At 47.4% G+C, this 18,051-nt stretch overlaps 2 protein-coding genes across 4 annotated transcripts in view; both read left to right on the top strand.

The window, feature by feature from the left end:
- LOC135197874 (uncharacterized) overlaps positions 1–18,051 on the top strand; it is a 143,736-nt gene that overhangs the window by 99,207 nt on the left and 26,478 nt on the right. The gene's annotated exons all lie outside the window — the stretch shown is intronic.
- Positions 15,500–18,051, top strand: part of LOC135197875 (GPI mannosyltransferase 2-like) — a 45,417-nt gene continuing 42,865 nt past the window's right edge. For 2 of the 3 annotated variants that reach the window (XM_064225076.1, XM_064225075.1), the window contains exon 1: positions 15,502–16,156. In XM_064225076.1, coding sequence (XP_064081146.1) covers positions 15,525–16,156 — 632 coding nt within the window. In that variant the 5' untranslated portion in view covers positions 15,502–15,524. Of the gene's footprint in view, positions 16,157–18,051 lie in introns of all 3 variants that reach the window. The other variant, XM_064225077.1, reaches the window with a different exon arrangement.

The raw sequence follows: 18,051 nt of genomic DNA, 5'->3' as shown, positions 1-18,051 counted from the left end.
TCTAAGGGACGTAACGTCTTATGCACCACTTCCAGAGTTCTTTGATGCCTCTAGTTTCCTTAATTCTTTTCAATATGAAGGTCTTATATTTATTATTTATCTTCTTGTCCACCATCTCTCATTGCATCAGGACACTTTTTAGTATTTCAATTAGCAAATAATAAGCTGCATTTCTTTTGTGTTTGTCAGAATATTCTTTACTTCTTATATTCCACAGACATTGCTACGACTTATAAATCTTGAAGAACTCCATCCAGAACTTTATCTAAGAAAAGTCTGGCATTTTGGACTATGTCCTCTTATCTGCCATTTCTTAGTAACTGATCCTCCTAGTTCATCAAGCCTAGTTGAAGACACCACTCACAGGCAAATGACTTTCAGGCTTGATCAGATCTGACTTGACTAAAAAACACCCTACTCCCATTCAAACTTCCTCAAACCCTGCCCACTTTGATCGGGCATTACAAATCCCATCTGACATGAGTGGCCAGCCTAAGAGCCTCATTCAGATTCCTCCCTCCAAATAAGAGTCTAATTAATGTAAAGGACCAAAGTTTTGAATAAAGTGTAGGAACAAATTATATTTTTTTAAAGAAATTGTATTTTTCCTAACTATATTCAAACCTGAGGTCCTTTACATCTCATGCCTACCTCACGCCACCCATCAGTCTGATACCTGGGCCAAAAACAAATTGGAATGTTTACGTTCAGGCAGGCGGGACTCCCAACAACCAAAGGGTAGTTAAACTACCAAACCACCTTGTTTAAGTCTAGCGGCCATTTTCCAGCTTTGAAAAAATAATTCTTAATGTAAAGGACCTCAGGTTATAGTTAGGAAAAACACAATTTACTTTTAAAAATTGTATAGTTAGGAAAAACAATTTACCTTAAAACAATTGTCATTTTCTAAATGTCACCAAATGAATTTTGGAAATTATAATTACCATTATTGTAGTATAATCATGTATTAAATGTAATTGCACTAGTATCAGATTCTCTTAGGTTAAACACATATATTGTACATTTTATTTCCATATATGTTAAATTGTAATTTGTTTCAGCATTTTATGATATTAAAAGTTCATTTTTAAAGTGAACTTTATCTCTCAATTATATAGCTTTTACTTCTGTGCCAGTAGGATTTCATCAGATTACACTTGGTTTTCTATAAATATCCATTTTCTATCCATCTACATCCCTCACCCCACCCCCCACCAGGGGACCGCTAGTTACAAATTTCATAGCCAGTCAGTCTACTTATGTCACTGATTTTGATCTGAGGTAGACAAATTGTCAAATGTACTCAGTTTTCTGTTCATTTGTTTTTGGATTTTCTTTGTTTTTATTTTGAATACAGGCAGTCCCTGGTTATCGGTGGGGATTCAGTTCTCGGTGGGGTGCTGATAAGCAAAAACTGCCATTAACCGAAACTCAGCGCTTTATGGCACTGATAACCAGAACCCTGCGCATCATGGCTCCAATTTTATGGCACTAGACAAGTGCCATAAACCCGGATAACCATTAACCTAGTCCTCCCAATAACCAGGGACTGCCTGTATTTGATTGGTAAGAGTCTGTAAGGTAAGAGCTGCCATAATAGGCATTACTACTCCAGTTTTATAGGAGAGATTAATGTTTGTAAACAATGGAGCATTGTCTGGCACATGTGCAGTAGTTGGTGGGTAAAAGTGAACAGTTGCAAATGACACTCTCATATAATTCAACTTTGCCAAGTGTTTTGTGCACACTGTACATGTATGGCACGGTAAGGATTCTTTTTTGCTTATTACGTTGTATGTATATGTATTCTCGCGTAGTGCTGTATTAATTTTTCAAAACGTGAAAAAAATATTCTAAAAGTTGGTGGTGTTTTTATATTTTTCCATCTGTTAACTTCACTTCCCATGAGAGGAAAAACATTTCATGGCAACAATAAATATTTAAATATAAAATAAATATTATTTTGCTTTCCATAAAGGTTTAGAATACAGTAGTGCCTCAGGTTACGAAATTAATCTGTTTCGAAGCGGCCTTTGTAACCTGATTTTTTCGTATCTAGAACTACATTTTACATGTAAACTGCCTAATTTGTTCCAAGCCCTACAAAAACACCACAGTAAATTTTATAATAAAGCTAAATTGACCAATAAACAATGAAATACAACAATGGACCATTCAATACCTAACCTAACCTTGACTGTACCTATAAATAAAGTGTATTAGTGTACACGGTACAAGAAATACTGTACGTACGTATATAGTAAAATGTGGAACCTTACCTTTGGAGTGAGGCAATGTCTGAAAGTGGCGACAGAGGAGAGGACAAATGGCAGAAAACATGAACACTTAACTTTACGAAACACATTAAAAAATGGCAGAAAACATTAACACTGAACTTTATGAAACACATTAACAAATGGCAGAAAACATTAACACTTCTTGATTATCTCCATCTTTGTCTCCATAGAAAGCATCCTCTTCTTTCCGTGAACTTCAGCAACATTCTTGTGACCCATGACTAATAACATAAGTAATTAAGTTTACACACAACATGATAAAGTAAGTTACAGTACAACGAAAGCAAAATCACTAACACGAATTTACGTTAACAAACGAAATCTATGTGAACGAACAAATTCCAGGTGTTTACGATAACGCTGCCGCAACGAAATGGTCAATGAACACCTTTACATAGAGGCATGATGGGATAGATGCTGACCAATAGGAGAGCAGGATCTTATGGCGGTGACTAGCATCAGGAACCAATGGGAGAGTGGGAGGATGGTGGTGAGTCTACTGAGTTGGGGGCGCACGACTTTTAAAATTGTTCTCAGCAGCCCGGGCGAATCTCTGACTACAGTACATACACCCTTTTGCAACCAGCGTTTTCTACTCCTCAGCGGAGTTGGACCACCTCGTTAAGAGCCTATTCAAGGTGTTCGAGGTGTTTAGTATCCTCGACTGGACAGTGGATGCTCTCACAAGATGGTCTCACAAAGAATTGAGAATCCCGCAGGGATGGTTGACTCTGTTTCGGCAGACCTTCTGGGCGTGCTTTCGTGTATGGATAAAGCTTTCTGAGATGGCTCTGCAGAGCTTGCATCACTCTTCACCTTTGGACTTCTGAAAAAGAGGGACCTTTGGTTTTCTCTTGCTTTGAGTAAAGTTACGTCCTTGCAGGAGGCGGCTTTGCTTTTCGCACCTCTGGACCCTTCCCATCCCTTCCCGCAGGCCATGGTAGAGCAGATAGCTGCAGAAGATGTCTACTCAGGACCTCCTGACTCAGTCTTCATGCTCCAAGCCTTCTTCATTGGCGCCTGTTCGTCCAAAGTTCATCTCTGCTCCAACAGCACCCCTTAAGTGCAAAGAGACCCCAGTCTCATTCTAGACCCCACTTCAACCTGCGCTTCCATTCGAAGTCCATTAAGAAGCATTCCACCTCCAAGTCCCGATTGAAGAAGTGAACCAGAAGTCCTTTGCACCCCAGTGGGAGCCAGACTCCTCGAGTTCTGGGAGAAGTGGGCTCGCTGGAAAGCAGACCCCTCTTTTAGTCTCCTCTCCCATCGTATTGACGGCGTACTCGAGAGGCTCAGAAAGAAACACGGCCCTTTCAAAGGAAATACCCTCCCTCCTCCTGAAGAAGGCCATAGAAGAAATAGAGGTCCATTTCCAGGGATTTCACAATCCCCTGTTCGTAGTTCCCATAACATGAGGGGTCAGGAGACCAGTGCTGGACATAAGCACTCTCAATCGCTTTGTAGAAAAGACCAAGTTCAGGATGAAAACGAGTCAGTCAGTCATGTCATCCACTCATCCGGGCAATTGGATGATCACTCTAGATATGCAGGATACTTATCTGCACATCCCAGTTCATCCAACGTCCAGGAAGTACCTCAGGTTCGTCTTCCGAGGGAAAGTCTTCCAGTTTCAGTCTCTCTGCTTCAGTCTTTCCACAGCACCTCAAGTTTGTTCCGATACGTAATACAAACCCTCGGTCCTTTAACAATAGGAAGTAGCTAGCGGCAGCTGGAACGGTCGTAAGCTTCGAACAAGGGGAGAACGGTAGTTAACTGCTTGTCCGATCGTCGCGCGCCGCGCGACTGGGAGGTAAACAAATCACTTTTGCTTTCGGCCGTGTGTGGGAAGGACGTGTTCGTCATCGCTCTGCCCGCTTTGTCGTTTGCTTTGAGTTTGAGTATTTGCCCTCTCTTTCTGTATAAATCAGAGTGACTGTAAGTACTTGTACATTTCTTTATTGATCTTGCAATGAGTGAGGAAGAAATGGAGATATCACCGCGCCCTCCAGTCGCCCGTAGAGTGTGTCCCGGGCTGGAGGGGCGTAGATGTGGAGGTTTTAGATCATTTGTTGATGTGGACCCTCACGAGGTTTGTACTCGTTGTCGGGGGCGAGAGTGCTCCCGCAACGAGCCCTGTGTCATATATATGAATTGGTCCGAGGCGCGAGGGTGCTTGTACGAGGGCAGGAAGAGACTTAGGCCGCCCAAGAAGTCATCGGAAAGTCCAGTGACTCCTTTGGTAACGGACACTTCGTCCTCTTTCCTGCCCCCCGGCCAGCCCCCACGTTTCGCGCCTTCCCCTGCGGGGGGGGTAGCGGAGTCCTTCTCCTCTCTCGATCCGTCGAGTGTGGATGAGGGCGCCCGCTACCCGGACGTACAGCTGTACTCGGGGTCTTCCGTCCGCTCTGGGGGGGGTGCTTCTCCCCCCAGGCGTGAGGGAACCCCTCTAACTAACCCGACTCTTGCTTCCGCAGGTGTGCCATCAGCGAAGGACGACCTGGGACAGGTGTGGGAGTCGCTGGGACTGCAGGGAGTGCCCAGCATCCAAGGGTTGATTCAGCGGTTGGCGGGGTCGGCAGTGGTCACTCATGGTGCGGTGACCACTACTACAACCACAGTAACGACACCAGCATATGAGATGCCACCGCATCTGTGTATACGCCACATATAATGTCGGTGACACCCACGGCTGCTATACAAAAACCCATTACTGCCGTGGCAAAGAGAACGATGCCACCACCACTGGATTCGTTGTATTGCCGACCCCGGACTTCCGCTGCCCAAAAAGTACCCCCCTGGACCATGCCGCCAGTGCCGAGGATGACGGTAACTGCCGACAGGACGCCTGGCTCTCCTGTGGTACCTGCCGTGCTGCCCGTACCTGTTGCTGTCCCAGCCGCTCATTCCTTTCAGATCAGGGGCCTGCACATTCTCTTTCAGATGTTCCTGCCGTTCCTGCTGTTCCCGGACCTGTTCCTGTTGTTCCTGCTGTTGGTGGTGCTGTCACAGTCTCAGGTCTTTCCGGACAGGTGCAGTCGGGCCCTGTTGCTTCGGCAACTGCCCCGGCTCCCTCCTGGATGGAAGACCTGACGTCTGTTCTGCGGAGCCTGGCGAAGAAGAAGAGGAAGAGGAAGAAGGTGTCGTCGTCGTCTTCGTCGTCTTCTTCGTCGTTGCTGCCTCTCCTTCCCCTTCGACTTCTAAGGCTAAACAGCCGAAGAAGAAGAAGGTTGCCTCCTCCCCCCCTAAGAAAGACTCCTTCGGGATCTTCTAAGGGCCCGGCTCGCTCAGGCGAGCTGGGAGCTCTTCTGCTGGTCCTCCTGTTCCTTCGGGAACGGGGCCCGTCGCTTCTTCTGCAAAGAAGAAGTCGACGGGGACCAGAGGTGCACCAGCCTCGGCTGGTGCGTCCTCACCTGGTGCTAGCGGTTCTGCCGCTAAACCAGGTTCCGTCTCGGCCGCTTCTCGTTCGCGAGAAGCACCGAGTGGACGCTCTTCCAAAGAGGACCGTCCAGCCAAAGTTTTGACGCCCGAGCTCGCTCGCCGTCAAGACAGCGGCGCGGAGCAGAAGACTGGCGAGAGTCGTGCACACGACTCTCGCCAGGCCAGTGGACGCTCTCGCAGCGATCAACTGGCTGCTCGGGCTGACGTGACGGTCGCTGACCGGCCACGGGTTGAGGCGAGGAAGGAGTCCCCACGGCCGCCGGTACCAGCCACGGCTGGTACAGCGGTTGACGCGCCGAGAGGACGCTGGCCGGTCTCGACGCGACAGAGAGCCTAGCAGGTCACCCGTCCGCCGCTCCCGATGGGACCGGGCGGAGACGGTGACCAGCGGCAGCTCGCCTGACGCTAGAGATCGGTCTCGACGTTCTCAGCCGAGCCAATCGCCCCAGGCGAGCGGCAAGGCTAGGCCTGCTGCCCGACCGTCACCGCGGGTTGACGATCAGCAGCAGCCCTCCACGCACGCTGGTCGGCCAGCGACGAGGGGGGAGCGTCAGGTCTGCCTCTCCGTACCTTCAACCTCCTCGGGCTATACCGGGAGGAGCGAGGTACCGAGTAGCGATCACGAGAGGTGCGCCGCTCGTGACCCAGCTATGACGCCGTACGGCTCAGGCACGGTCTTAGGACCGACCAGAACGTACGCGCAAGTAGTTGGAGGCGACCCGTCAGGGGTCTGTCGCTGTTCCTCCTTCTGAAGGAGGGGTATCGAGGGATATGCTCTTGCTGGAGGGACTGGACGGTCCTACTCCACAAGACGCTGTAACTCCTGAGATACAGAGGAACTTCGCAGAGGTCATTAAGCTGATGCGTCTGCATAATGACCTTGCGGAAGGATCGCCGCTACCACCGGCAGAGCCCACGTCCCGGCTCGAATCATTTTGGGGTCCCAAGAGGGAGCCCAAAATGATGGTGGGGTTGCCACGATCGGAGCTTGCGGACTCGGTCCTGGATCAGGTGGAGAATCTCGTCTCCGGACGGGAGGACTCGCTAAAATCCGGACGGTCCTCTAAGCTGCTTCCTCCTCCTCTACAGCGACAGAGGCGATTTTACGTGCCTTCGGAAGACCCGATACTCCGAAACAGGTTAACCCGGAGTTTGCGAGGCTGACTCCAGGTGTGTCCTGCAGCAGCTCCTGTCGGAGAACCTATGGTTCTCGCAGCAGGAGGCACTTGCCCTGGAATCTACCGCTATGGCAGCATTCCAGGCAGTTTCCTGGTTGGATTTGTGGTCCCTCACAATATCCAAAGTAGCAGCCGGCTCGGGGGAGTTCTGCTCTCGAAGACGACGCTTCTTTCTGGAGACTGTGCCAGTCTGGAGGAAGAGCAATCTCTTACCTCGCCCATCAGACTGCTAACCTGTGGGCCAACTTGGTTCTTCGACGTAGGGACGCAGTCCTTACCCGAGTGACCAAGGGGGAACCGGGGGCCGGGCGTGAGGCGGCACTCGGGCTACGAAATGGACCTCTTAGGAGTTCCCCAGCTCTCTTTCCTGGAGAGATGGTGGACGCTGCGGTGTTACGGCGGCGCACTGACGAGAGTGACCGCTTAGTCCACCAGGCAGTCTCGAAGGTTTCTGGGCAATCTCGAGTAACTGCGGCCAAACCAAAGAGCTTGGCTAGCGCTTCCACGGCGGCGAAGACGGTTGCACCGTCCAAACCCCGTGTGAAGACTCCGGTTGTTTCAACTTCTGCTAGAGGAGGCCGCAAAACCAGCCCTCCTCCCAGCCCTCCTTTCCCCGAGGAGGTGCTGGAAAGAAGTCGAAACGAGGAGGGAAACGCTAGGGACGGCGTTCCCCCTCACCTGCTGCCGGAAGTGGGGGGGTGCCTGGCGAGCCATTGGGCGACTTGGCAGCGCTACGGCGCCGAGAACTGGATAGTAGACGTCCTTCGGGAGGGATATCTGCTACCCTTCGAGTCTCGGCCCCCCCCTCATCTCCAAACCGGTCCATCTACAGACCTATGTCCGGGGATCAGCAAAGGACAACGCTCTTCGACAGGAGATCAAGACATGCTGGCGAAACGAGCTGTAGAAATCGTGGAGGACCAGTCACCGGGCTTTTACAGCCGCCTCTTCCTAGTGGAGAAGGCATCGGGGGGCTGGCGTCCGGTGATAGACCTCTCTCCCCTGAACCGCTTCGTTCGCACGACGCGGTTCACGATGGAGTCGGCCACGCTCAGTGCTCGACTCGATCAGGGGGAACGATTTCATGCTTTCAGTGGACTTGAAGGACGCGTATTTTCAAATACCCATCCATCAGTCCTCCAGAAAGTACCTCCGCTTCATCTTGACGGACGGTGTACCAATTCAGGGCACTTTGTTTCGGTCTCTCAACCGCCCCACAGGTGTTCACGCGAGTGTTCACTCTGGTGTCGGCTTGGGCCCATTCGAACGGGATACGTCTTCTGAGGTATCTCGACGATTGGCTAGTCCTGGCGAGCTCCCGCTCGCAGTTGCTACAGGACAGAGATCGACTCCTCAAGTTTTGTCGCGATCTGGGGATCGTGATAAACTACGAGAAGTCCGATCTCGAACCCAAGCAGAAGATGAAGTACCTGGGTATGCTGATAGACACGGTAGCAGGGCAAGTCTTTCCCGCAGACTTGCGTATCAGCAAATTCAGGGAGGCAGCCGGCCGGTTCCTGTCTCGGCAGGAACAGGCAGCACAGCAATGGCAAGTCGTGATCGGCCATCTGTCGTCACTCGAGAAGTTAGTCCTCACGGGCGTCTTCACCTGCGGTCTCTCCAGTGGAGACTAAGGGAGAGTTGGTCTCAGGCCAAGGATCCTCCTTACTTTCCCGTGGCTATCACGGACAAGGTGAGGCAGGACCTAGCCTGGTGGCTCGACGACAAGAACCTCTTAAGAGGAGTGCCCATACGCACTCCCCCCCCGGAGATGCTTCTGTTTTCAGACGCATCGACCGAGGGATGGGGCGCACACCTGGAGGAGTTGCTGACTGCAGGTGTGTGGGACCATCACGAAAAGCACCTTCACATCAATGTCCTGGAACTCAAGGCGGCGTTCAACGCTCTCCAAAAGTTTCAGGACCGCTTGGTGGGACACTCAGTGGTGTTGATGTGCGACAACACCACAGTAGTGGCATATGTCAACAAGCAGGGGGGGCTGGTGTCTCTTCCGCTCCATCAGTTGACGGTTGCAGGTGCACGAGTGGGCCACGGCTCACTCGATAGAGCTGTCAGCACGCTACATTCCAGGCAAGAGGAATGTAGTAGCAGACAAGCTCAGCCGCCGGGATCAGGTGATAGGGACCGAATGGTCTCTACACCAAGACGTAGCGGAAAGGCTCTTCAACCTGTGGGGGCGACCGGTCGTAGACCTGTTCGCCACCCGGCACAACAGAAAACTTCAGGTTTTCTTTTCAGCTGTGCCGGACCCATGGGCAGCTGCAGAGGACGCTCTCCAACACCCCTGGGAAAACCTCTTCGCGTACGCCTTTCCTCCCTTCTGTCTGATTCGGAAAGTGATCAGTCGAGCGCTGGTCACTCCCCAATCTCAGAATGATCCTGGTGGCTCCCAAACGGCCACAAGCCGTTTGGTATCCGGACCTGCTGGCTCTTCTTTGCGGACGCACCGAGAGAGCTACCCAGTTGGCACAACCTTCTAGCCCAGCCACACGTAGAACGGTACCACCAAGCAGTCCAGTCCCTTCAACTTCACGGCTGGCTGTTATCCACCATCTCTTGCGAACGAGAGGCTTTTCTCGTAGCGCAGCAACAGAGATGGCTGGACACGTCCGACAGTCCTCTGCAGCTGTGTACCAGGGGAAGTGGGCCGTCTTCTGTGGTTGGTGTCGTAGACAGGGTCTGTCTCCTCTCAGAGCCACTCTTCAGCAGGTAGCGGATTTCCTCGTGTTTCTTCGCCGAGAGAAGCTCCTCTCTGTACCACAGTTAAAGGATATAGAGCCGCCCTGGCTCTCGTCCTAAAGCTGAGGGGACTGGACATCTCGAATTCGTTCAAGATATCCTTGCTAATGAGGAGCTTCGAAAGGTCTTGCCCACCCAGGAACTCAGGCCCCTGCGTGGGATGTGACTCTCGTACTTAGGAGTTTGACTCGAAGACCATTTGAGCCGCTCCGAGAGTCGTCAGACAGGGATCTGACCCTCAAGACCCTCTTCTTGCTGGCCCTGGCATCGGCGAAGAGAGTAGGGGAACTACATGGCCTTTCTTATGATGTTAAACATACCAGAGGCTGGGGATCTGTGACGCTCGATTTCGTCCCGAACTTCGTAGCTAAGACTCAGAATCCGTCGATCCCTGACGACAGGTTCGAGTCTTTCACGATCCCCTCCCTCCTGGACTTCACCGATAACGATGCGGATGAGATGCTGCTTTGTCCTGTGAGGGCGCTACGGCGCTATCTGAAGAGAACTCGACATCTCAGGCCTGAGTGTCGACGCCTCTTCGTTAGCACTGGGGTTACCAAGAAAGAAGTCTCCAAGAACAACGCTTTCTTTCTGGCTGCGTGAGGTGATCAGGAGAGCGTACGAAGCTGATGGTAGCGACGACATCCGTACGCTCCGACCGAGAGCCCACGAAGTCAGAGGTATCGGACCCTCCTTAGCGTTCCGTAAGAACTTCTCCGTGGCGCAGGTCCTGAAGGCAGGTGTCTGGGCCAACCAGACCACCTTCACGTCCTTCTACCTTCGGGATATTGCCCACAAGTCCTTGGATACTTTTTCCTTGGGACCTGTGGTGGCTGCTCAACACGTTGTGTAAGCTTACCCAGCACCCGAGCAGGCACGAATCAGCATCGATTCCTGGTATGACTGGGAGAATGAATGCGTGAATGAGAGAGTGACTGGCTTCTCTTCACCATCTTTTTCTACCTCTACCTGTGGGCAGAGGGATACGGTCGTTACCTTGCTGGAAGGGAGTCAGATGCAGGTAAGCTATTCACAGAAGCTCCATCCTACCTCTTTAACTAGAGATAGGAGTATATCCACCACTTTCTCCAACAAGGGGGAGAAAGTGGATGCCGACATGAGACAAACCCATTACTTTACATTTGCTCATGTAAAGGAAAAAGTTCTTACAATGCTGGTACAAAGAGATACGCTTGCCTCTCTCTTAGTACTCGGCCCAGAGGTCTGACCATTGATCCTGCGGTGCACACCCGATCAATCGGACAGAGGCTTGGATCCCTCCCTCGCTCTTACAACCAGGGAGGCATTCCAGGGATGGACGAACACCAGTCTGTTCATCAAAAGACTCAGATTCCTCCCACCAAGAAGTGAGTCTTCCTATTGTTAAAGGACCGAGGGTTTGTATTACGTATCGGAACAAATGACAATTTGTCGAAAATTGCATTTTTCCTAACTATACAAACCTGAGGTCCTTTACATATAGTCCCTCCTCATGCCACCCCTCACTCTGCGTATTTTGCATGGGCCAAAAGCAAAAGTGATTTGTACCTCAGGTCGCGCGGCGGCGCGACGATCGGGGACAAGCAGTTAACTACCGTTCTCCCTTGTTCGAAGCTTACGACCGTTCCAGCTGCCGCTAGCTACTTCCTATTGTTAAAGGACCTCAGGTTTGTATAGTTAGGAAAAATGCAATTTTCGACAAATTGTCATATTCTCTCGAGTCCTCTCTCCTCTTGCCAAATGGCTTCACCTGGTAGGCATCAACATCAGCCTTTATTTAGACAACTGACTTCTTCATTTTCCGTCAAAGGAACAGTACACGAAGGACCTAAAGTCAACGCTTCATCTCTCCCAAGAATTGGGAATCTTTCTAAATTTCCAGAAGTTCCAGTTGGTTCCATCTCAGGAGATTCTTTATTTGGGGATGGTTCTCAACTCTCAGACTTTTTAGGCTTCGATCGCTTAGTTCTTCTCTCTCTACATGCTCGGTTCTACAGTGGATGAGTCTTCTAGGAATGCTATCTTCAATCGAGACCTTCGTTCCATTGGGCAGGTTACACATGAGAAATCTTCAATTCTTCATCAAAGCCAACTATGACAGGGAGGCTCAACTGGACTCAACGGTCTTCCCTATCACCTGAGAGATAAAATCTGATCTCAAATGGTGGCTGCCAGAAAGAAGGTATTCACAGGGGAGATTCCCTCTTCCTCCCAACCCCGATCTGGAATTTTACTCGGACACTTCGGATCTGGGATGGGGAGCCCTCCTAGGGTCTCGGGAGGTTTCCGGGATATGATCTCCAGAAGAGTCGAAGCTCCACATCAACATCAAGGAGTTGAAGGCCATTCACCTGGGCCTACGTCATTTCTCCTTGTACATGTACAGATTGGCAATTTTCTCCTCTACTTAAGGACCTCTTAAGAGTCTTTCATCTTTCACGTTTAAAGGTTACCGGGCGCTTTCCTGTGTTTAAGCATAGCAATCTGGATCTCTCTGCGAATCAAGATAATCATGACTTACTGAAATCTTTCAGTAGATCCAAGCAGAAGTTGACTGTGGTTTCCTGGAACTTGGACATAGTATGTACTGAAGTGGCTTGCGGGCCCTCCTTTCAAACACCTCATGTCTGCCTCTCTCAGGGATTTTTTACGTAAAACGCTGTTCTTAGTAGCCTTAGCCATGGCTAACTGTGTGAGTGAGCTACATGCTTTTGATAGAAGAGTTGGATTCTTCCAAGGTGGAGCTGTCAGTTCTTCCACCTTGAGCTTCCTAGCCAAGAACGAGGATCTTAGTAAGCCTTGGCCTCACTCTTTTCTTATAAGGAACTTAAGAAGTATCCTGGGCTCAAACGAGGAGGAAAGAGCTCTCTGCCTGGACAGAGCACTGAGGTATTACATGGATAGAACAGAGAAGATCAAGGATCCTCAAATAAACTCTGGGGTTCTGTCAAGAATCCCTCTCGTCCGCTTTCCAAGAATGACCTCTCATTCTTTATTGGAGACCTAATATCCGAAGCTCATTCCCGCATACAGGAGGAAGCGTTTCCGTTGGTTAAAGTGAGAGTGCTTGAGGTCAGAGCTGTGGCCACCCCTCTCTCCTTCAATATAGCTTGTCACTTTCTACGATCCTTCAATCGACTAATTGGAGGTGTAAGCCTATATTTGCGTCTCAATATTTGAAAGAAGTAGAAACAGTGTTTGAAAATTGTAGTACCCTTGGCCTGTTGGCAGTGGCTGGCATGGTATTGGGTGAGGAAGCATAGGAGAGACACAATCTCTCTCCTATCTCTTTTCCTTGTGTTAAGGATGTCGAGTTATGGGGAGCCTGGGGAACACTTGGTACCTGGAGGACCCACCAGTGCATTGGTTGGTTAGTGTTTTTTTATCCTGAATTTGTGTAATGGTGACAGGTTTACTCTCTGGTATTTTTGTTATAGTACTTCACCCAAGGCAAAGGCATGAGTATTTTATCTTAAGTCTTGTCAGCGGTCAGGCATATCCCCCGTTGCAAGACTTCACCGATGTAGAGGCGACTCCTGGCTCACTGCCGAGCTATTATATGTTAAGATGAGCACCACTAGAGGCAGCATCTCCTGCTGTAGCTCTCTTACCAGGTAAGCAAGCGACAAACACTGAGCCAGTGTTAGCCATTCCTCTAGTTCAATAATAACATCCCTTTAATGAATTGAGTTAGTTTAGTCCATTCATCCCACCCCCTAGCAATGTGGGATTCAGCTAACTAGGTAATTACTTGGTAAGTTACTTTTATAAAAATGATATTTTTATAATAAAGTGAAGTTTGATAAATATCCTTACCAAGTATAATTACTAAATCAGAGCCCGCCCTCTTCCACTCTGTTTTTCATGGACTTAGCGGCAATAAATAAGAATGATGTTGTTAGCTTCTGTTGTTCATGAGCTCCCATTGCAGTGGGCGGGACCTGTCACCCCCACATTGCAACAGTTACTTGCATGCGAATTTTTTGAATTTAGGAGGCCGTGCAAGGCTAATCGTTGGCTAAGTAATTACTTGGTAGGTATATTTATAAAACTTCATTTTATTATAAAAATATAATTTTTCCCTGCATCAGAGGAAGGGTCAGTGCCCCCACTTGTATCTTGTCTAGTCCTTGGCATGTCCTGTCTTACACTCTTGTGGCATGGAGTAACAAGGAACCAGGGCACGTCAGAAAATGGTGCAGATCATTGCCTGTTGTTTCCTTCCTCTCTCCAGTCTGGCATCTGTAGCTCCAGTTCCTATGTTAGCAGCAACAGCAGTAATGGTGTTAGCTGCAACAGTTTTGGCACTGATAGGATGACTTAGGAAAGAGTAGAGGAGTTACCCGACATTTTTCCTTGTTTTTTTTGTGTGTGCGTGTGTGTGTGTGTGTTTTTACCATACCGGATTGGCTCGGTAGGAGTGATGCTTCAACTCTTTCTGGTAGTGTCTAAGCGAGTTTTAGTGAGTTTGTCTTAAATCCTCTGTAGCTAAGGATCTTTCGCGGTTTAAGGATTCGTTAGTTTCCAATGAGAAGCCTAGACTTTCTTTGACACTCCTGTGTAAAGTGGCTTCTGTTGGCCAGCACAGTTGTGCACCTCACAGTTCCAATAATCCGGTTGCCTGCGTCTAGTGCAATTTTGAGCTATTGGCCACAAATCTGCACCCTGTACACCTCTCTCCTATGTTTTGTGCCCCTCAGGTTTTCTCTTCAGTCTGTTGTTTTCTTTGTTGCTGCTCTCATGCACCTGTGCAATTAGAGCTTGCTTGCCTATCGCCTGCAAGACTATCACCTGCGTGTCTGTTGCTTTTGTGACTATCACTTACACATAGAAAAGTACAGCAAAGTGCTGTTGTTTTGGCTTCCTTTTTGGTAGGCAGGTAGTTGCCATTATAGTCTTTCAGGGATTTTGACTCCATATCCAGTTGCAGAAGTTTCCATTGGTAAACAGTTGGTTGTTTTTTAGGTTTTGTTTCAGGAACTTTCTCATAATCCTGAGATTTTTCCTGATCAGAATTTAGATCTTTTTGTTGAGCTGACAGGTTTCGAACCAAATCAATGTCTTTTAAATTTTGAAAGAACTTATCCGTGGATAAGGTACTGAAGTGGCATGGTAAATCTATATTTGCTCTTATTTATCTTCATGGGATAGAAATTAAATACAGTTTTTGCAGAACATTAACTTCTCTGTTTTTTTAAAGTGAGTTGTGGTATTGGGAAGCATAGAGGTCCTCAATGTTGAATGCTAGTTATCCATCATTGGCTCTGCAGGGTTTCAGCACAGTAACCCTAATTTTCCTGCTACTAAAGGGGCCACCCTCCAAAGAAACAGGTATCTTTGTGATGAGGATTTCATACCTGAGTGTCAGTCCTCTAAAGGCAGTAGTTACACCCAATGGATTGAATTCACTGGGTAAACAAACGCTTGTTTTGTACATACTATTTTGTTAATAAGTAGCCTTTAAAGGGTTGGCTGATTTCCACTTTGCCTATCTCCTTTTCCAAATGTTGGAATCAGCTATGTAGTGGAGAGGTAAGGTTCATTTCATATGTACTTAATGCAGTATTTATTTCTTAAATTAAATGCTTACCTCTACTTTATACAATTTACCCTCCTTCCCTCCCCACATTCAAGGTGTACTGGCTATGAGCTTTTAGGCCTATCAATCCTCTGGTAGAGGTTGGGGAAGTAGATGGATAGAAACTGATATTCATAGGAAACAGTATGTTCTGGTTTTAATTTTTCAATCTGTCAAACTCATGCTGGGGTGGAAGTGAAAGCTATATAATGGAGAGGTAACTACTATTGAGAAAATGAATACTAAATTATTTAGATTTGTTTCACTAGATCTATGATCTTTTTGTTTTTACAGGCATTATCAAACCTCTTAATTCCTGACCACCATGCTGATGCCTTCATATCTCCAGAAAATCCAGAGTTGCCAGTTCTTTGGGGAGACAAAGTGATTGAATTCATTTTAGGAGGACTTGTACGATGGGATGCACAATACTTCCTTCATATTGCAGAGTATGGTTATACACATGAGAACACACTCGCGTTCTTCCCAGTGTTTCCCATGCTTGTGAGATTGATAGGAAATATTCTACATTTTCCTCTACAGTATGTAATGAATTATCATAGTGTTCTCATTCTGTCATCAGTGATATTGAACTTCTACATGTTTGTGAAAACTGCCAGTATTTTGCACAGACTAAGTGAAGAAGTATTGAAAAGTGAAGTTTTAGCCTACAAAGCAGCAATATTATTTTGCATCAATCCAGCGACAGTGTTCTTCACAGCTCCATATAGTGAATGTTTGTATGCTTTTTTTACCTTCTCAGCTTTACTTGTGAATCAGTCACAAAGTACTACACGTTCTGCCTTCCCATTTGCATTGGCTTCTTCAGTGCGATCCAATGGCCTTGTCAACATAGGCTTTATACTGTATCGCAAATTATTAGACTGCAATAATTATTACCACAAGTAAGTTCATTTTGTATTTTCAATTTTTAAGCATGTGAGAATGTATTCAGCTAATAAGTTAAATAAGTTAAGGTATTTGGCTACAGTATAAGAATATGGTTTTTAGAAACTTATCCTATTGTTAAGACCGAAGATTTGTAGCTTTGAAAAATACAAATTGTCTTCGAAAATTTGTCATATTTTTGTTCAGTACATACCTATTACTATAGTAAAGCTTTTATGTTTATTCAGCAGTGCTTAGACATAAAAAAATGAGAAGAGATCTTCCACCTGGCTGACTTTAATTCAGGCTCCAAGCACCCCTAGTGTCTTCATTCATTGCAAGTTAATAAGGGCTGGAAGAGGGTGTGAATTAAAAATCAGTGCTGCTTTTTGAAAATGATGTTTGTTTTACCACAAACCCATTACATTACTATAACCTGAATAGTTTGTTTTTCCAATTATATAACTTCCCCAGTAATTACATATATAGATAAAAATTTCACTCGCTCATAGTTAAAAATCCCGAAATTCACAGGTCACGCTAATTTTCCACTTGTTTTGGCTAGGTAACAGTGCCCCACCCACTTTAGGGGCAAGAAAGAGTAACAACTTGGCAAAGAGTTCGGTTTGTTTCTGCCAGCCGATGGTTATAGATGGTTGTCGGTGGCAGTTATTCCTGAATTTATGGACTTTCCTTTTGTATTGTCGCAATTGGTGAAGTACTCTGTTCTTGTATTAGCCTTTTTGGCAAACATCTAGATAGTGCTAGGATCTTTTCTGTGGTTTTGTATAAAGAACTAGGTTGTGCTTTTTCCTTGGTGACTGACAGGTCTTAGTGTGTCAACAATGTCGGACTTGGACCAGGCTAACCAAGGAATCTTATGATACTCATACTTTATGTATTGATTGTTGAGGACAAGTATGTTCATTTGATATAAGATGCAATGAATGTCTTGATTGGGATGAGAAAAATTGGAAAAGCTTAAGAGTCTCATTTAAAGAAATGAGAGAGAGACAGGAAGAGAAAGGCTTTACTTAGGGTTGTAGAGAGAGACAGGAAGAGAAGGGCTTTACTTAGGGCTAGTTCAAAACTAGCTAGCCAGGGTTCTTCTGATTTGAATTCGGATTTGAGAGTGTGATATCTTTAGCTCCTGCACCCATTTCTCTTGCTATACCATCTTCTCCAGTTGCAGGCTCCCACTCTTCTGATCCCAACCCCATTACCAGTCTTGAAGAAAAGATTGATAAACACTTCGCTCTCTTAGTACAGACAATAGAGCAAATTGGTGCATCTGTTAAGTTCCTGATGGACAAGGCAAAGAGTGATTTTGTTGTGTCATTGGAGGAGGGGGCTGTTTGTTCCATCAACTCTCTTAGACAAAGATCACTATTACACTCCCCAGTGCAGGGGATGAGTCAAACTGGAAGCCCAAGGGAGGTCAGTGGAGTCTGGCCATGAGCAGTCGCCCCCCTCAGTTCAGCCTGTTGTTGTTTTCCTGGTTACAACGGAGAGTCGTTGAAAGGTCTCACTTTGGATGTGCATAGACTTCCGAGCTCAGATGATTTCTCTTCACAGCACTAGTGGCGTTTAGGGAGCAAATCTCAGCCTTTGCAGAGGGGCACTCCGGATGCAGCTCAGGCGCCAGTGGTTCCTACTAATAAGTCTAAAGAACTGCACCCTTTGTGCAGTCATTGGGATAGTCCTGAGTGTTTTACTTCCGACTATCTCAGAATTTGATGCTCCTCCTTCCCCCAAGGCTTGTCATCATTTTTCAGCTCCTCTTCAAGCTCATGTATCTGTTTCATGTAATGCTCCACCTGCAGTTATGGAGTGGTTGGTGGAATTGCCGTCGAAGGCAGTCAAGCACCAGTTAGTACCCGAGCTCCCTTCAGTCAAGCGCCAGATAGCACAT

The sequence above is a fragment of the Macrobrachium nipponense genome, chromosome 21, assembly GCF_015104395.2.
Source record: "Macrobrachium nipponense isolate FS-2020 chromosome 21, ASM1510439v2, whole genome shotgun sequence".
Classification (NCBI taxonomy): Eukaryota; Metazoa; Arthropoda; class Malacostraca; order Decapoda; family Palaemonidae; genus Macrobrachium; species Macrobrachium nipponense.
This window is presented reverse-complemented; position numbering and strand designations above follow the sequence as displayed.